The sequence below is a fragment of the Xyrauchen texanus genome, chromosome 50, assembly GCF_025860055.1.
Source record: "Xyrauchen texanus isolate HMW12.3.18 chromosome 50, RBS_HiC_50CHRs, whole genome shotgun sequence".
Classification (NCBI taxonomy): Eukaryota; Metazoa; Chordata; class Actinopteri; order Cypriniformes; family Catostomidae; genus Xyrauchen; species Xyrauchen texanus.
In genome coordinates this window covers 22,087,761-22,103,065 of record NC_068325.1, presented here as the reverse complement: position 1 = coordinate 22,103,065, position 15,305 = coordinate 22,087,761, and the positions used below count along the sequence as shown (strand labels likewise).

The 15,305-nt window shown below is 41.2% G+C and overlaps 3 protein-coding genes across 3 annotated transcripts in view; 2 read left to right on the top strand and 1 right to left on the bottom strand.

Moving 5' to 3' along the window:
• The first annotated feature begins 210 nt into the window (after window positions 1-210).
• On the top strand, window positions 211-516 carry LOC127641206 (G0/G1 switch protein 2-like). The gene has a single exon (XM_052124030.1). It carries the CDS (start codon window positions 211-213, stop codon window positions 514-516), a length of 306 nt encoding a protein of 101 aa, XP_051979990.1.
• A 1,482-nt stretch (window positions 517-1,998) lies between these two features.
• wdr77 (WD repeat domain 77) lies at window positions 1,999-7,843 on the top strand. Its single transcript, XM_052123509.1, has 10 exons — window positions 1,999-2,195; window positions 3,577-3,762; window positions 3,834-3,975; window positions 4,059-4,108; window positions 4,205-4,275; window positions 6,823-6,877; window positions 7,144-7,215; window positions 7,295-7,403; window positions 7,488-7,556; window positions 7,696-7,843. Exons 1-10 carry the CDS (start codon window positions 2,111-2,113, stop codon window positions 7,829-7,831), a joined length of 975 nt encoding a protein of 324 aa, XP_051979469.1. The 5' UTR covers window positions 1,999-2,110; the 3' UTR covers window positions 7,832-7,843.
• Window positions 7,844-9,237: 1,394 nt separating this feature from the next.
• The window catches only part of LOC127640841 (uncharacterized), a 9,030-nt gene continuing 2,962 nt past the window's right edge, over window positions 9,238-15,305 (bottom strand). The window contains exons 3-5 of the mRNA XM_052123501.1: window positions 12,448-12,535; window positions 9,596-11,726; window positions 9,238-9,385 (exon numbers count right to left, since the gene is read on the bottom strand). Coding sequence (XP_051979461.1) covers window positions 9,286-9,385; window positions 9,596-11,726; window positions 12,448-12,535 — 2,319 coding nt within the window. The 3' untranslated portion in view covers window positions 9,238-9,285. The remainder of the gene's footprint in view (window positions 9,386-9,595; window positions 11,727-12,447; window positions 12,536-15,305) is intronic.

The following is a 15,305-nucleotide window of genomic DNA, read 5'->3' as shown; positions in this document are numbered from 1 at the left end:
AGACTGACCAGAGCGATTGTATAAGAGTGAATAACAGACTCATTCAACTGAACACCGAGCTGGACCTCACCGTGAGCACAACACAACATGTATTGAGACGAGTGACTCAATGACTGTCAACATCCGTCAGTGATATCCAGTGCGTGCATTACCCTACATAACGACTCCATATTTGTCCTTTTTGCTGGTGCGTTTCCACAGACTGAACTCATGGACATTATGGAGACTGTCCGAGAAATCGTTCCGTTCACGATGGAAATACTGAGCCAGAAAGCGTCCCGGGATGTTCTGAAGGTCTATCTGCTGGGGTCTGTCCTGACTCTTCTGGGGTTAGTTATAGGGCTGCTGGAGCTGTTTAACCAGCCCTTAACCTCTGGTGACCCGTTAGAGCTGGAGCTGGCCTGCACACAGGAGCCCGAGGACGCTTCGGGTCACCGGGAGGAGAAAAACAAACTCACGGGTCTGAAATTTGAAATGGCGTCCAGAAACACTGGCAACCGTCTGCATGCTTCCTAAAGTCAGGAAATACTGTTTTTATCACAACAAAGACACGTAATGAAGCATAACTTCGCACGGAGTTACAGCAGGAGATCTGAGATGAATCCCGGCGTTCCGGTTCAAACTGAGAAACATGTGACATAACAGATATATGACACGCATGTGAGACTCAGAGTTTGTACACAGTAAAGTTTGTAAACTTTTTGCAAAGAGAAACTCAATGCACAGTGATTTAAATGTTCAATAAAATTATATTTTCATATATGCGTGTTTGATGTTTGTTTTATATTAGGTGTTGCATTGCAGTAATTGGCAGGTTGATGCTTAATTACCATGAAAATAATGTCACAGTTCAAGAACCATAAAATCGGTTCGAGTCTGACACCTAGAGGAGAAAAGGGATCATGACACAATATAGATGTGTTTTCAATAATTCACACTCAATGTTATTCAACACATTCATATTATTCAATGTTATTCATACTTGTTTTTAGACTTCCGGTGGCATGAACTCTGGCCGCTGCTCTCCAGCTTTTTACATTATTTTGTTTGAGCGACCCCAAATCGAGTTTTATGCTTCTCTTTTATGGACTATTGACTTTTAACAGTTGCCACTGTTTTTAAAAACTCTATAAAATGCAAAACACCACCTATGGGTATGGACTCTAGGGGCCCACAGGTCCACGAGGGCCCCACAACAAATTTTTCCGCCCAATTTATTTTATTATGTTTGATATTTAACTTTAAATCAATCTGCTTTTATATCACTCTATCATTGTTTATTTATTTGTTTGATCTGTAAAGCACTTTGGGTCAACTTCTGTTGTTTTTAAATGTGCTCTATAAATAAAGGTTGACTATTTATATAATCAGAATAACGCGTAATTAAATATATTTATTGTTTTAATAAATGTTCATTATAATATCACTTCAAAAATAAAAGTGATCTAGTACGTTTTTGTATTTTGGAGCTTTTATTTAGAAGTCTTTGTATTTTGGGAGCTTTTATTTTGAAGTTTTGGAATTTATGAGTTTTTATTTATACGTTTTTATATTTTCAAAGCTTTTATTTTGAAGTTTTGTATTTTTGGAGCTTTTATTTGTAAGTTTTTGCAATTTGGGAGCTTTTACTTGGACGTTTGTGGTATTTGGGAGTTTTTATTTTAAAGTTTTTTTATTTTTGGATCTTTTATTTAGATGTTTTGGTATTTTGGGAGCATTTATTTTGAGTTATTTGTATTTTTTTGGAGCTTTTATTTTGAAGGTATGTATTTTGAGAGCATTTATTTTGAGGTGTAGTATTTTGGGAGTTTTTATTTAGAAGTGTTTGTATTTTCGGAGCATTTATTTGACGTTTTTGTATTTTGGGATCTTTTATTAGATTTGTTGTATTGTTTGAGCTTTTATTTGAACGTTTTTGTAGTTTTGGAACTTTTATTTTGAAGTTTTGGAATTTTGGGAGCTTTTATTGTGAAGTTTTTTCCGGCCTTTAAACGGAAGTGCGGGACCCACGTGTGTTTCTGATCGCGTTCATTCATCGCAGCAGCTTTATAGAAGTTTGATGTGATACAAATATTATTACTAATCATAATTACATTGATTATAGATCATAATGATTAAAGAGAACCGCTGGAATATTCCCGTGAACGCTCCGGCGTGTATGGAGAGACATTTAGATGCTGTGGATTACAGAAGCGGTGAGATTAAAACATCATTATTTCTCTGATGTCCAACAAAAATATAAACTCGCGTGTTTCATTTAGTGCAGAAATATTAGATTGATTTATATAAACATGATTAAACACTCGAAACTAGATCTTTATACTGTTGTAATGATGATAATATCTGCAGACGATTAGAAGAATGACACTTTACACCAATTACAGAAATACTGAATATAAAGCTTCTATTTTGCGTTCAAAATTTTTTAATAAAAAAAATCACTAAAATTAATTGAAAATGTAATGAAATGTTGAATTGAAAAATGAACATGAATTTGAGAATGTTTTGCATGTGCTGTTTGTTTTAATTATAGTTCATTAATAGCTATTAATTGTGTTATTATAACGTTTCTTTGCTTTAAAATAAATAAAACATTTCCAAATATAGATTTTCGGTCCCACATTTTCCTTTTAGTCCCACACTGAATCTCATTATATTTACTGTATATTTACTGTGTGTTGTATTATATAGAGAGATTTGCACTTTTTTGTTGCAACACACAAAAAAAACATTATTGTTTATTATAATATACACCTAATTTTCATCAGTTTCACCCAACAGACAAATAGTTTCTCTCTTTTCCTTAAAAACTCTCAATTCAGAATTGTTAATGTAGTTGTGCTGTGTAATAAAATTCACTCCATGGCAGAATACAACTGACAGTAACAAATAAAGTCAAATAATGATTGTGAAAAAGAAAATAATAGCGCAAATTAAGAAATTAGCAACACATTTGAATAAAAATTATGTTATGCATATAACATGATGATTATACAAAATGTGAAAGCTGAATAAAGACAGTGCAGTGTTGCATAAAAGGAGTAATAGTAATAAAAGTTAGGTAAAGTTTGTTTCTTGGCCTAACAAATCCTTTAAAAGTTAAAGTTCGGTGGTTTCTGCAAGACGAGCGGCTTTATAGTCAGAAAGTCTGTCGCATATCTGCAGATAAATCGTCAGATGGATGAAGCAACTTGAAGCAGATTAAAAGGCATCTTGTGGGTTTGTTTACATTTGAATTTTTGATTGTTGTTTTTTGAATTAACGAGCATTCCGTTGGCCCAATCGAACATTCCGTCAATGTGAGTGAATTGTATTTTTCCCGTTTGTGTTTTTCCGCCGTGCGAACACCGTAAGTCCGATCAGTTTGAAAACACACAGCGCACTATTCCGGAACAGTCTGAAGGTATGTGCCAAATTTGGTGAATTTAGCTTGGAAGCTCAAGGAGGAGTTGGTGTTAGACTTTGCTCCTGGTTTTGGGATTTTGAAAAACACATAATAATGTAGACACAGACTGGAAGCAGAACTGTGCTGCTAGTAAAAGCAGTCCATGTGTAACTCATCGCTGTGTGTTATAGATGGCACATTGCTGTTGGCGGCGTCCAATCTGTCGGGTCGCTGCTGGCAGGGCTCAGTGTGGGTGTACAGTGACCCTAAAGTCGCCCCGAGTGAGGGCTTCTGTAAGACAGGAGTGCAGACTGAAGCTGGAGTCACTGACGCTTGCTGGATATCCGACAGAGCCGTGCTGCTCGCGTCAGACGCCGGTATGACACGCTATTATATACACTTGTATGACATGAGTATGGCCGGTGTGTTAAACGGTGTGTTTTTGTAGGTTCAGTTGAATTATGGGAGCTGTCTGAAGACGAGCGTCTGCTGGTGAACCGCTTCACTCGTGATGAACACGATGATGTGGTGACGGCGGTCGGTGTGACTGCGGGGCGACAGCACGCCGTGAGCTGCAGTATGGACAGCAGGTCAGCAGGGGGCGACAAATGCTGCATTTGTTTTTTAGTGAGTCATAAATACTTCAGTTAAACAAATCTTTTTTTTTTTTCAGAATCAAAGTGTGGGATCTGAACCAGGAGACTGTGATCAGCTCTTATAACGGTGAGAAATGATTGACGGAGCCACAGGAAGTGATGTCGATGTGTGTATTTCTAAAGGAAATACTATCTCTCTCTCTCTCTCATCTGTGTTTCTCAGCTCACTCTCTGCCGGTCACTTCTGTGTCATGTTCTCCACTGGACGAGTCTCTCTTCCTGTCCTGTGCTCAGGTCAGTGACCTCTAAACACACACACACACACACACACACAGATGGGAATCAAAAGGACTTTATCGGTTCTGATTCTTCTTAACAATTAACAAAAATACTCAAATGTACAGCAAGTCATCAAAACACCATTTACTCAAATGCTAGAGAAAAAAGAAGCGCTTTCAGCTGACATTTAGAAATATTTTAAGTTGGAGCTAATCTTATGTGGAATGGTAATTCCTTCCAATGCTTCGGGGCAGCTACTACAAATGCATGATCGCCCCTTAGCTTCAGCCTGGACCTGGGAACAGTCAAAACCATATGGTCAGAAGACCTAAGAGACTTTAAAGGCTTATATATGTGCAGGAGTTCCCACAAATAAGAGGGTAAAATAGGGGAACTATGCTCTTGCATACGAGTGACCATCAGAAGCCTAGCAGCGGCATTCTGGCTAATTGCAGCCGAGATGATGATGATGATGATGATTGGTGAACACCAATGCGGGTTACAGTAATCTCGCCATACTGAGACAAAGGCATGAAACGCCTTCTCAAAATCACTAAAAGAAAGAAAAGTCTTCGGCGTTGCAAGGTTTTTCATCACCGGTGAACGGCTGCACCATTATCATCTTTTCTTAGTGGTATGTAGATTTGCGTGTCATCTGCAAAGCAGTGAAAAGAAATACCGTGCTTATTAAAAATAAACCCTAAGGGCAGCATATATCGAAAACGAGATGGACCCAAGGATGGACCCTTGTGGAACCCCGCTAGTAAGAATGGCTGAAGATGACAAAACCTGACCGATATTGACCGAAAAACTTCCAGTTGACAAAGACTTGAACCATTTAAGATCAGTACCCCGAATACCCACCACTTCCTCAAGGTGGGAGATAAGATCCCATCATCTATAGTCTCAAATGTCTCACTTAGGTCCTGTACTATGGTGAGCTTTAAATCCCGACAGGAAAGCCTTAATAACAGCATTTTGGTCCAAGAAACTCTGCAATTGGCAAAGAGCGACTTTCTCTGGGACCGTAGAAAGAAATCAGCCTAAAGTTTGCAAAAACTGTTTGATCCATGTTTGGTATTTAAAAAAACAGTCTGGTTCCGGAAGTCCCTTTCGTTTATCCCATAGACAAATAGATGTTCAACGATAACTTACAAACCTTTAAAGATAAAGACAGTTTGGGTAGCTCAGCGAGTATTGATGCTGTATCACACCTGGAGTCGTGAGTTTGAATCCAGGGCGTGCTGAGTGACTCCAGTCAGGTCTCCTTAGCAACCAAATTGGCCTGGTTGCTAGGGAGGGTAGAGTCACATGGGGTAACCTCCTCGTGGTCGCTATAATGTTACGTCTCCACAGTAACGCGCTCAACAAGTCACATGATAAGATGCATGGATTGACGGTCTCAGACGCAACTGAGATTAGTCCACCGCGAGTCAGTACGCCACCATGAGGATTCGAGTGCATTGGGAATTGGGCGTTCCAAATTGGGGAGGAAACGGGAGAAAATCAAATGAAATAAGACAGGCCTACCGTGAGCTACGAGGTCGTTCATCGATGGTATACGCTACCGTTGAAGCCATCCATCTGCATTATTGCACCTTCATTGTTTAACAATCATGCTTGATAGCAGAATTCATGGTAAACAACTACATTACCCATGATGCAGCAGAGAAAGATCCACCAATCAGAGAACGCCGGCCAGCGAAACATGCATCGGAGCGACCGCACGCACCCTGTGAATGTCGATCACCCTTAATCTGCTTATATATTTGAGCATTTCAGAATATTTTGCAATAAGTGTAAAATATATTGTTTCTATACTTATAATCAACAACCTAAAATCAAAAGTTTTATATGCTCCCATCGACATTAATCGCAATGCATCATGGGATTGTAGTTCATTCCCCCATGAACGACGGTAAGTACACAGTACTTTGACTTTTGACAAAGTACACTTTGTCTTGTATCTTTGCCTTTTATGAGCGATTTTCAAACGCTTTTTTTGCCTCAAAACAAAGTTTGTGATGTTGTGATTCTCCTCGGAGCTGGTCGCCTCGTGCTTTACAACTCTTTAATGGTCTATGGAAGAATTAATGGGGAAAATACTTCCCATTAAGGGATACTTCGAACCCAGACGGCTGATAAAGTCAGGAATCGGACGACACTGGTCACGCTGTAGATTCAGTGGGGGGGCAGCACTCCCAACTAGCAATTTTTGGTTTCCAGAATGTTCCCAGAACAGAGCTTTAAGTTATGTTTTTGGTTAAACAAATAAATCCTAACAATAACAATTAGAGAACGTTTTCTTTAGGTAGTCGCACAAAAACCTCCCTGCAACGTTCTGGGAATGTTAGTTTATGGTTTTAAAAAGTATAACCTAAAAAGAACGTTCCTAGAACATTAGGAATGGGTTCTGGGAACCATATGCTAACGTTAAGGGAACGTTCTCTGTTTGCTGGGCTGTATTTCAGAACGGTGTCCCATCCGCATCAAATGCACGTTCAAGAACTGTATATTTCGAGTCATGTTTACAGTGTGTGATCTGTGTGTAATTCTGTGCAGGACGGCCGACTGCTGATGTGGGACAGACGCAAACCCAAACCAGCAACACGCCTGGGTAAACACACACACACACACACACCTAGACTGTGTGCTCGAGTCAGTAATGATTAACAGTTGTGTGAGTATTTTTACTCGAGTTAAAAAATGACTCGCCCAAAAGCCGCCGCCCCAAGTTTACTTTATTTGAAATAAATAGAGTCGGAGATTAATCAATAAACGAATGTATTTCAGAGTATACAGTGATATCAAACAGTACTTGTTCACTGGAGACACACTTAAGATTAGATAACAGACTATTAATTCAAGTGTTGTGTGTTTTAGACGTGGTTTCCCCAAGCTGCTGTCCGACGGCTGTCGCCTGGCACCCTCATCAGAGCAGCACCATTGCATACGGTACAAACCAAACACCTCTTGAACAACCCATCCCATGACACAATATCATACGACTACTAATGTGTGCGTTTGATATCAGGCGATGAATTGGGGCGAGTGACTGTGAAAGATCTGCAGGCGTCGGACGGCGAACAGACGAAAAACATTCACACTCGCCGAGTTTCTAGACTGGCGTTCTCATCGGACAGGTGCGAGCTCTCTTATGACGAAAGTCAAAACTGACATGTCAAAAAGGTGGAGACCGATGCTTATTATAGACTGTTTATTTACAGTTCCCCCCTTCTGGCCTCTATCAGCGATGATTGCTCCGTTGCCGTGGTGACTGCGGAACTGAGAGAAATGCAAGTATTGATACACACCCCACTCCTGATTGGCTGTATCCACGGCCCTGAATGAACCAATGAGAGGACTGGAAAACTCCACCCCCCACAGAACATGAATGTACATTCCTTGATCTTGTTCGTATCTGTGTGTGTTTAGTTTCAGGGACAGACGACACCAGGATTTTGTGCGAGGTGTGTGTTGGGTTCCGGGCGGGTCGGGCGTGTTGACCACTGTCGGTTGGGACCATCAGGTGCTTCATCACAGTCCCACTCAGCAAACATCAGCATCTTAGAGCATCATCAAATCATCCGCATTTCTGTACACTAGTGCTCAAATCACCTTCAAACGATTTACCTGTTATAATGTTGTGTTTCAAATTTCCTGTTGGACCGTATTTGTTTGAAGAACATAAATAGTTACACTTCTCGTTTTCTAGCACACAATTATTTTGTACATTTTGCTGCATTGAAATAAAACATTCACCGATTTAATAGTTTTTTGTCATTTCTTAATATACACTCTTTATTAAAGGGCATTACATTTCTTTTTTCAAGGTTAAACGTCCAAACTAACAGAATTAATCAAAGGCAAATGCAAAAACAAATTGCACACGAGCAGTTATAAAAAACGTCAGTTTTGCAGATTAATAAAATCGTATTTGAAGCACATTCATTGACCTATTGTGACACAAACACAGTCTTGATACGAGTCATTGCCCACATGCTTGGTAAATAAACATCCAAAGACGTTCATTCAGTGTCCAACTCTTTACACTTCAACAAATCTCTAAAGCAAAGCCTTTATTTACATTTATTCACTAGCCACTCCGCTTAACTACTGTTCAGTATGACAAACGTGTATTCTATACAAAATTACGTTTAATAGAAAAATAGGCACAACTGCAGAAGTTCATCTGTTGTTGATCTTGGTTGAGATTTGTTATTAAAAACATAACTATTAAAAGCAGCATTAATCAAAAGCAGACTTCTTCGACTTGTTCTACTGTATAACAGCGCTTTCTACGCATCATTGAATCTTAAGGCTTGTTTTATAATTGGATTCATAAAGATGATATTTTTGACCTGGATTAATCCAGCACCGTTGCAAGAACGCTCGTATTGTGAGCTGTAGCGTCAATCCGCGCATTTGATCACGTGGCTTGTTGAGCGCGTTACCGCGGAGACCTAGCGCACGTGGAGGCTTCGCGCTGTTCTATGCGGCATCCACGCACAACTCGCCACCGAAAGCGAGAACCACATTATAGTGACCACGAGGAGGTTACCCCAACGTAATCTTCTCGTGGTCGTGATTAGTCGCTCTCAATGGGGCGTGTGGAGAGTTGGGCGTCAATGCTGCGGAGAATAGTGTGAAGCCTCCACATGCGCTAGGTCTCCGCGGTAACGCGCTCAAGTCACGTGATCAGATGCGCGGATTGGTGGTCTCTGAAGCGGAAGCAACTGAGACTCGTCCTCCGCCACCCGGATTGTGGCAAGTAAACGCACCACCAGGAGGACCGACAAAGTAGTGAGAATTGATTAACAAAATAGATTAACAAACAACCTTCTGTGTTCTTAACCGTCCTGTAACGATACCGCAGTGAAAGCCGTCAAACACCTTAAGTACCTTAAGTAATCCTTAAATAATAAAGTCTGTTATCAGGTGCAATACATTCAATAAGGTAGACGTTTGTGTATGTACAGGTTAGACACTTTTCTCGAATAATTCCAGTCCAGAATGTTCTTCAGTTCAGGGTGAACCGTCTTTGATCACGGGTGTGATTGGCTGTTTGCTTCCTGGTCTGATGGTGAATGTCATTCCATACGGCTGTTTGTTCGACGGTCCATTACTAAATAACACAGAAAATATATTTCTTCATCTATAATAATAACAATGCTCAATATTTGATTTGCAACCAATTATCTATGCTACAAGACAACTTTTGCCTCATTCACCATTCACTTTCATTGTAAAAAGGATGCAATGATCATAAATAGTGACTGATGCTAACATTCTGCTAAACACCTCCTTTTGTGTGCATTTACTATGTTCAGCTTACCTGTTCTGTGATTTAGTTGAATTGGTTAAGTTTTGAGCCTTTTTGGCAGCTTTAGTTTCGAGATCCTTCATGTCCACACCACAAGGTGGCGCTGGCAGCGTGTTGCTACGGTTTTGCACCGGTTTGGATCCAGCAGGGCATGACGTACCCTCATCATCAGACAGCGGAGAGTTCCAGTCATCGTTGAAATCCACCGTTTTGACTTCTGAGAACTTTGGTTCCATTTCTAACATCTTCCTCTGCAGGATGCTGAGAAGCGTTGCCTGATTAGCTGCGATGGATGGAGTGGCTTGTGGGGGCGGTGGGGCAAGTTTAGTTTGAACAGGAGGTTTAGGTAGGACATTTGGTGGAGGGCCCGGGGCTTTAGGAGGATAGCTGGGCGGTTTGGGATTGATTAGAGGGCTGTTAGTTGTTGGAGCAGGTGGAGCAGGTAAGGAAGGTTTGACAGGTAGAGGGGCAGTTTTCACAGGGGGGACGGGAGCGGGGTGACTTGGCGGGGGACATGGAGGTTCGTCCTCCGGGTCGGAGTTGGCGAATTCAGGGGGTGGTGGAAGGAAGGGCATGTCTTCTCCGCTTTCAACATCCTTAACTGGGACATCCTGCCCCACAACTGGGCCATTCATTAGAAGATGGGAATGGCTTTGTTGAGGGGCGAAGCTTGATTGAAGGGTGGGGTTTAGCTGAGGGGTGGAGCTTGATTGAAATGTGGGGTTAAGCTTAGTGGTGGAGCTTGGATGAGGGGCAGGATTTAGAACAGGCTTTGAAAAAGACACATTTGAAATCTCAGCTTTTGGGGATGGTGCGACGACTGGTTGCATGTTTGTAGCAGGTTTTAGTTCAACAGTAGATCTGTCTAACATTGGGTCTCGAGGACTGACTGTAAAGGAGTTTGGTTGGGTTGGGCTGGATTGAATCACAGAGTTCAGTGGCTCAGCTGAGCTGCTGTTCTGTGGGGATAGATTTTTTCTCTGCTTGTCTCTTTCCTTGGCGGCCATCAGTAGGGCGAAGGGTGACGCTGAAGTCTCTTTCTTTTCCAAGCCCTCTACACCTCTCTTGTTGAGCTGTCGGTGGTTCTGGATAGGACTGTACCTGTGAGATCTGCCAGGTAACACAACCTCAGGCTTCAGCTGGCTAACATCAGGTAGAACTGCAGGCTTCTCTATTATGGGAGAGACTTTGATAGGTGATGGAGTCTCGTAGGGGACATTTTGTGGGGTAGGGGCTGCCACATGTTCAGGGTTGATTTTGGTCTCTGATTTGACTGATTGACTTGGAGCATCAACCTGGTCATTTTGCAGTAGATTTGCGGTGCTGCTGCGACGGGCTGGTTTGGTGGGTGGCACCACCGACCGGACCGGTTGGAAAGATCCAGAACTTTTCCCAACGTTCCCATTGACATGAAGACCAACTGGGTTTCCGGTAGAATCTTCTAGAAGAAGAATGGACTGAACTTGCTTTTCCTTGTCTTGCCCACTTATTACTGTGCTCTTTTGCACATTGTAGAGTTTGGCCGTGTTCTGGGGGTTGAAGCTGGATGGTGTTGTGGTGTTCTGGGGGTTGAAGCTGGATGGTGTTGTGGTGTTCTGGGGGTTGAAGCTAGAAAGCTTTGGGGTGTTCTGGGGGTTAAAGCTGGACTGCATTGGGGTGGAGGCTGCAGGCGGAGTTGGTGCTTGGGGCTGGATCTCCATATTAGCTATGGAGGACAACCTGATGGGTTTTGGAGGCAGCACTTTCTGGGCTTTGGATAAAACGTGTGGGGGTTTCATCCCAGGGGGAGGTGGTGGGGTGAATTTAGGACATTCAGGAATATCTAGGATATCAAGACTGGAGATGGACCCTCTGAGGCTGGACGTTTCAGATGGAAGTTTTGGAGGAGGTTTCTGGAAAGCCAGGTCCATATTGGCACTGTACTCGGAACCGCTTTGTGATGGAGGGTTTGGGGGCCGCATTGGAGGAGGCTTCAGGCTGGCAAAGTCTATAGAAGGGTGGGGCAGGATAAATGATGATGGGGGTTGGACAGCAGAAGGAGGGGGAGGAGGGACTGAGCTGGGTGGAGGAGGTACAAGTATTTCCCCCTCGATCATGTCATGGATGGAAAGCATTCCTCCATTTGGGAGCTTTGCAGTACTTCCTATAAAACAGAGAACATGAAAGTTAAAATCTGCTCTGTTCACAATTGATTAAAACACCTCAACAACATGCAGAGACATTTTAATGAATGTTCTCTGTAATGAAAAGGTGAAACCAAAGACTTTGTCTTTAAACTGATAGTTCACCCATTCACACTCCCACTCACACACCAATGGCGGCAGAGCTGCCATGCTAGGTGTTATCCTGCCATTGGGAGCAACTTGGTGTTCAGTGTCTTGCCCAAGGACACTTCGGCATGTGGGCCGGGAATCGAACCCCCAACCCTGCGATTGGCAGCCGACCTTCTCTACCACCTGACCCCTTGCCGCCCCTATAAGTATCAGGAAGGTACACTAATATTCCAAGTTGTATGTCTTAGAATGTTTTGGAATGTGGAGTGGTGGTGGCGTAGTGGGCTAAAGCACATAACTGTTAATCAGAAGGTTGCTTGTTCGATCACCACTGCCACCACCATTGTGTCCTTGACCAAGGCACTTAACTCCAGGTTGTTCCGGGGGGATTGTTCCTGTAATAAGTGCACTGTAAGTCGCTTTGGATAAAAGCGTCTGCCAAATGCATAAATGTAAATGGAATATTACGCAAAAGGGTCTTCAGTTCCCGTGCATTGTGACTGCTTGGGAAACAGTCTTCAATATCACTATGTTCCACAGAATAATGATTTTTGGGTGAACTGTTCCTTAAATGTTGCTTGGTGAGCTCACCTGTACCATTCATTTTGGGTTCGTGGAAGTGCGGTAGAACCGGAACCTTTGGCGTTGGAACAGCAAAGCCCTGCACACCATCAGACCACTGCGATTTTAAAGAGAAACAATCAGCAAATCACAATATCCTGACTCTAAAAGGTATGTTTGATGTGCATAGTCTCCCTCACCTTCCTATCATAGGAGTCATTGAGTCAGTGTTTAAATTTCTAGCCTCAAAACCAACCAGCTTCCCTCAATTATTTCAGGGTGATTATGACGTTGCATGATTCGGATCCTTTTCTACTTCCCCGTTTCTTTCTCTTGACGACTTTGAGACTGTTTGGTGACCGCAGAACCCATCCCGATTTCATACACACTCGAGATGAATAGAGTTAATGTTGACGATATTTTATTCTGGTGAATCAGTCGCTGAAATTGTGATGGAGAATCGACTGACACTCCTTACCAACACCCCATAAATACAGATGTAATGGGAATCTTCTGAAAACGTTGAGGTTGATGAGGCTGTGATTTTTCCCCAAGTGATTAATCTGTATTACAAAACTTGTTTGATTGTTTTAAAGGGATAATACATTCCCATTAACAATCCTTCACTACACTTCCAACAAGTAACTACATAATCTCTTGCCTTGATGTTTTTCCTTTCAGTTCTCCAACATGCAAAAAGTCACACGCCCATACAGCATGTTTGTGTTTCAGGTTTTGCTCTCTTCATGAGGACAATAAAACTCTACTTTTCCAAAGATGAATAGCACAAGCTGATGAAACTTCCTTGTGGGAATGTCTTTATGAGGATATTCCTTTGGCATATTTACAGGTGCATTAAAGGTGTGTATTTATTAGTTTGTGTGTTCCCTGGGAATCAAACTCATGGACTTGGTGCTGCTCTACCAGTTGAGCTAAAAGATCAAATTCATAGTTTTACTTCTAATTATTTTATAACAACTGACAGGAATGTGATATGTAAGGAAACGTGTGCATGCCCGTGTAAGAGGATGTTGTGTGTACGTCTGCTGCACACAAACAAAACGTGTGTATTCAAAACAGCATCTGCAGGTTTGGAAATCTGCACCAGCGAAAACCCACATTGTTAGCCGGTTAACCTCAGCGTATGAACAGAGAAGAAACTAAACCAGTAATGTCATGAATTATAGTAATTCTGTTCGCATGAGGTGATTCAGAGCCGTTCACGTCTGAACACGCTGGAGTCTGTGAATTACTGACACAATTGTGTTAGCGATGAATATGAACATCACCACGGTGATAAAAACACACACATGCTGTGTATATAATGATTGCGTTGTCCTGTCAGAGGGAAAGTGTGTGTTTATGATCTGAGGGTGTGTATGTCCTACAGCTAAAGGTGTGTCTGTGTCTGTTTGAGTTTCACCATATTTCTCTTGCACTAAACAATTCCATGAACGAAAAAATATAAGTAAACGTATTTATCAAAAGTACACCATAGAACACCATGTTATTATCATGACACATCCAGACACATGGTATTACCATGGTACATGTCCATAAAACATGATATTATCATGGTACATGTCCAAAAAACATGGTATTATCGTGGTATATGTCCAAAAAACATGGTATTATCATGGTATATGTCCATAAAACATGGTATTATCGTTGTACATGTCCAAGAAACATGGTATTATCGTGGTACATGTCCAAAGAACATGGTATTATCATGGCACATTTTCAAGAAACATGGTATTATCATGGCACATTTTCAAAAAACATGGTATTATCATAGCACATTTTCAGAAAACATGGTAATACCATGGTACATGCCCAAGAAACATGGTATTATCGTGGCATATGTCCAAAAAACATGGTATTATCGTGGTACATGTCCATAAAACATGGTATTATCGTGGTACATGTCCAAGAAACATGGTATTATCACGGTACATGTCCAAAGAACATGGTATTATCATGGCACATTTTCAAAAAACATGGTATTATCGTGGTACATGTCCATAAAACATGGTATTATCGTGGTACATGTTCATAAAACATGGTATTATCGTGGTACATGTCCAAGAAACATGGTATTATCGTGGTACATGTCCAAAGAACATGGTATTATCATGGCACATTTTCAAAAAACATGGTATTATCGTGGTACATGTCCATAAAACATGGTATTATCGTGGTACATGTCCATAAAACATGGTATTATCGTGGTACATGTCCATAAAACATGGTATTATCGTTGTACATGTCCAAGAAACATGGTATTATCGTGGTACATGTCCAAAGAACATGGTATTATCATGGCACATTTTCAAGAAACATGGTATTATCATGGCACATTTTCAAAAAACATGGTATTATCATAGCACATTTTCAGAAAACATGGTAATACCATGGTACATGGCCAAGAAACATGGTATTATCGTGGCATATGTCCAAAAAACATGGTATTATCGTGGTACATGTCCATAAAACATGGTATTATCGTGGTACATGTCCATAAAACATGGTATTATCGTGGTACATGTCCAAGAAACATGGTATTATCATGGTACATGTCCAAAGAACATGGTATTATCATGGCACATTTTCAAAAAACATGGTATTATCGTGGTACATGTCCATAAAACATGGTATTATCGTGGTACATGTCCATAAAACATGGTATTATCGTGGTACATGTCCAAGAAACATGGTATTATCGTGGTACATGTCCAAAGAACATGGTATTATCATGGCACATTTTCAAAAAACATGGTATTATCATGGCACATTTTCAAAGAACATGGTATTATCATAGCACATTTTCAGAAAACATGGTAATACCATGGTACATGGCCAAGAAACATGGTATTATCGTGGCATATGTC

Bases quoted from the DNA above. Each gene is read 5' to 3' on its own strand.
- wdr77 (XM_052123509.1), top strand. From the start codon at position 2,111: ATGATTAAAGAGAACCGCTGGAATATTCCCGTGAACGCTCCGGCGTGT. The intron at 2,196-3,576 runs GTGAGATTAAAA...TGTGTGTTATAG, and splicing joins TGCTGTGGATTACAGAAGCG to ATGGCACATTGCTGTTGGCG. The intron at 7,404-7,487 runs GTGCGAGCTCTC...GTTTATTTACAG, and splicing joins CTGGCGTTCTCATCGGACAG to TTCCCCCCTTCTGGCCTCTA.
- LOC127641206 (XM_052124030.1), top strand. From the start codon at position 211: ATGGACATTATGGAGACTGTCCGAGAAATCGTTCCGTTCACGATGGAA.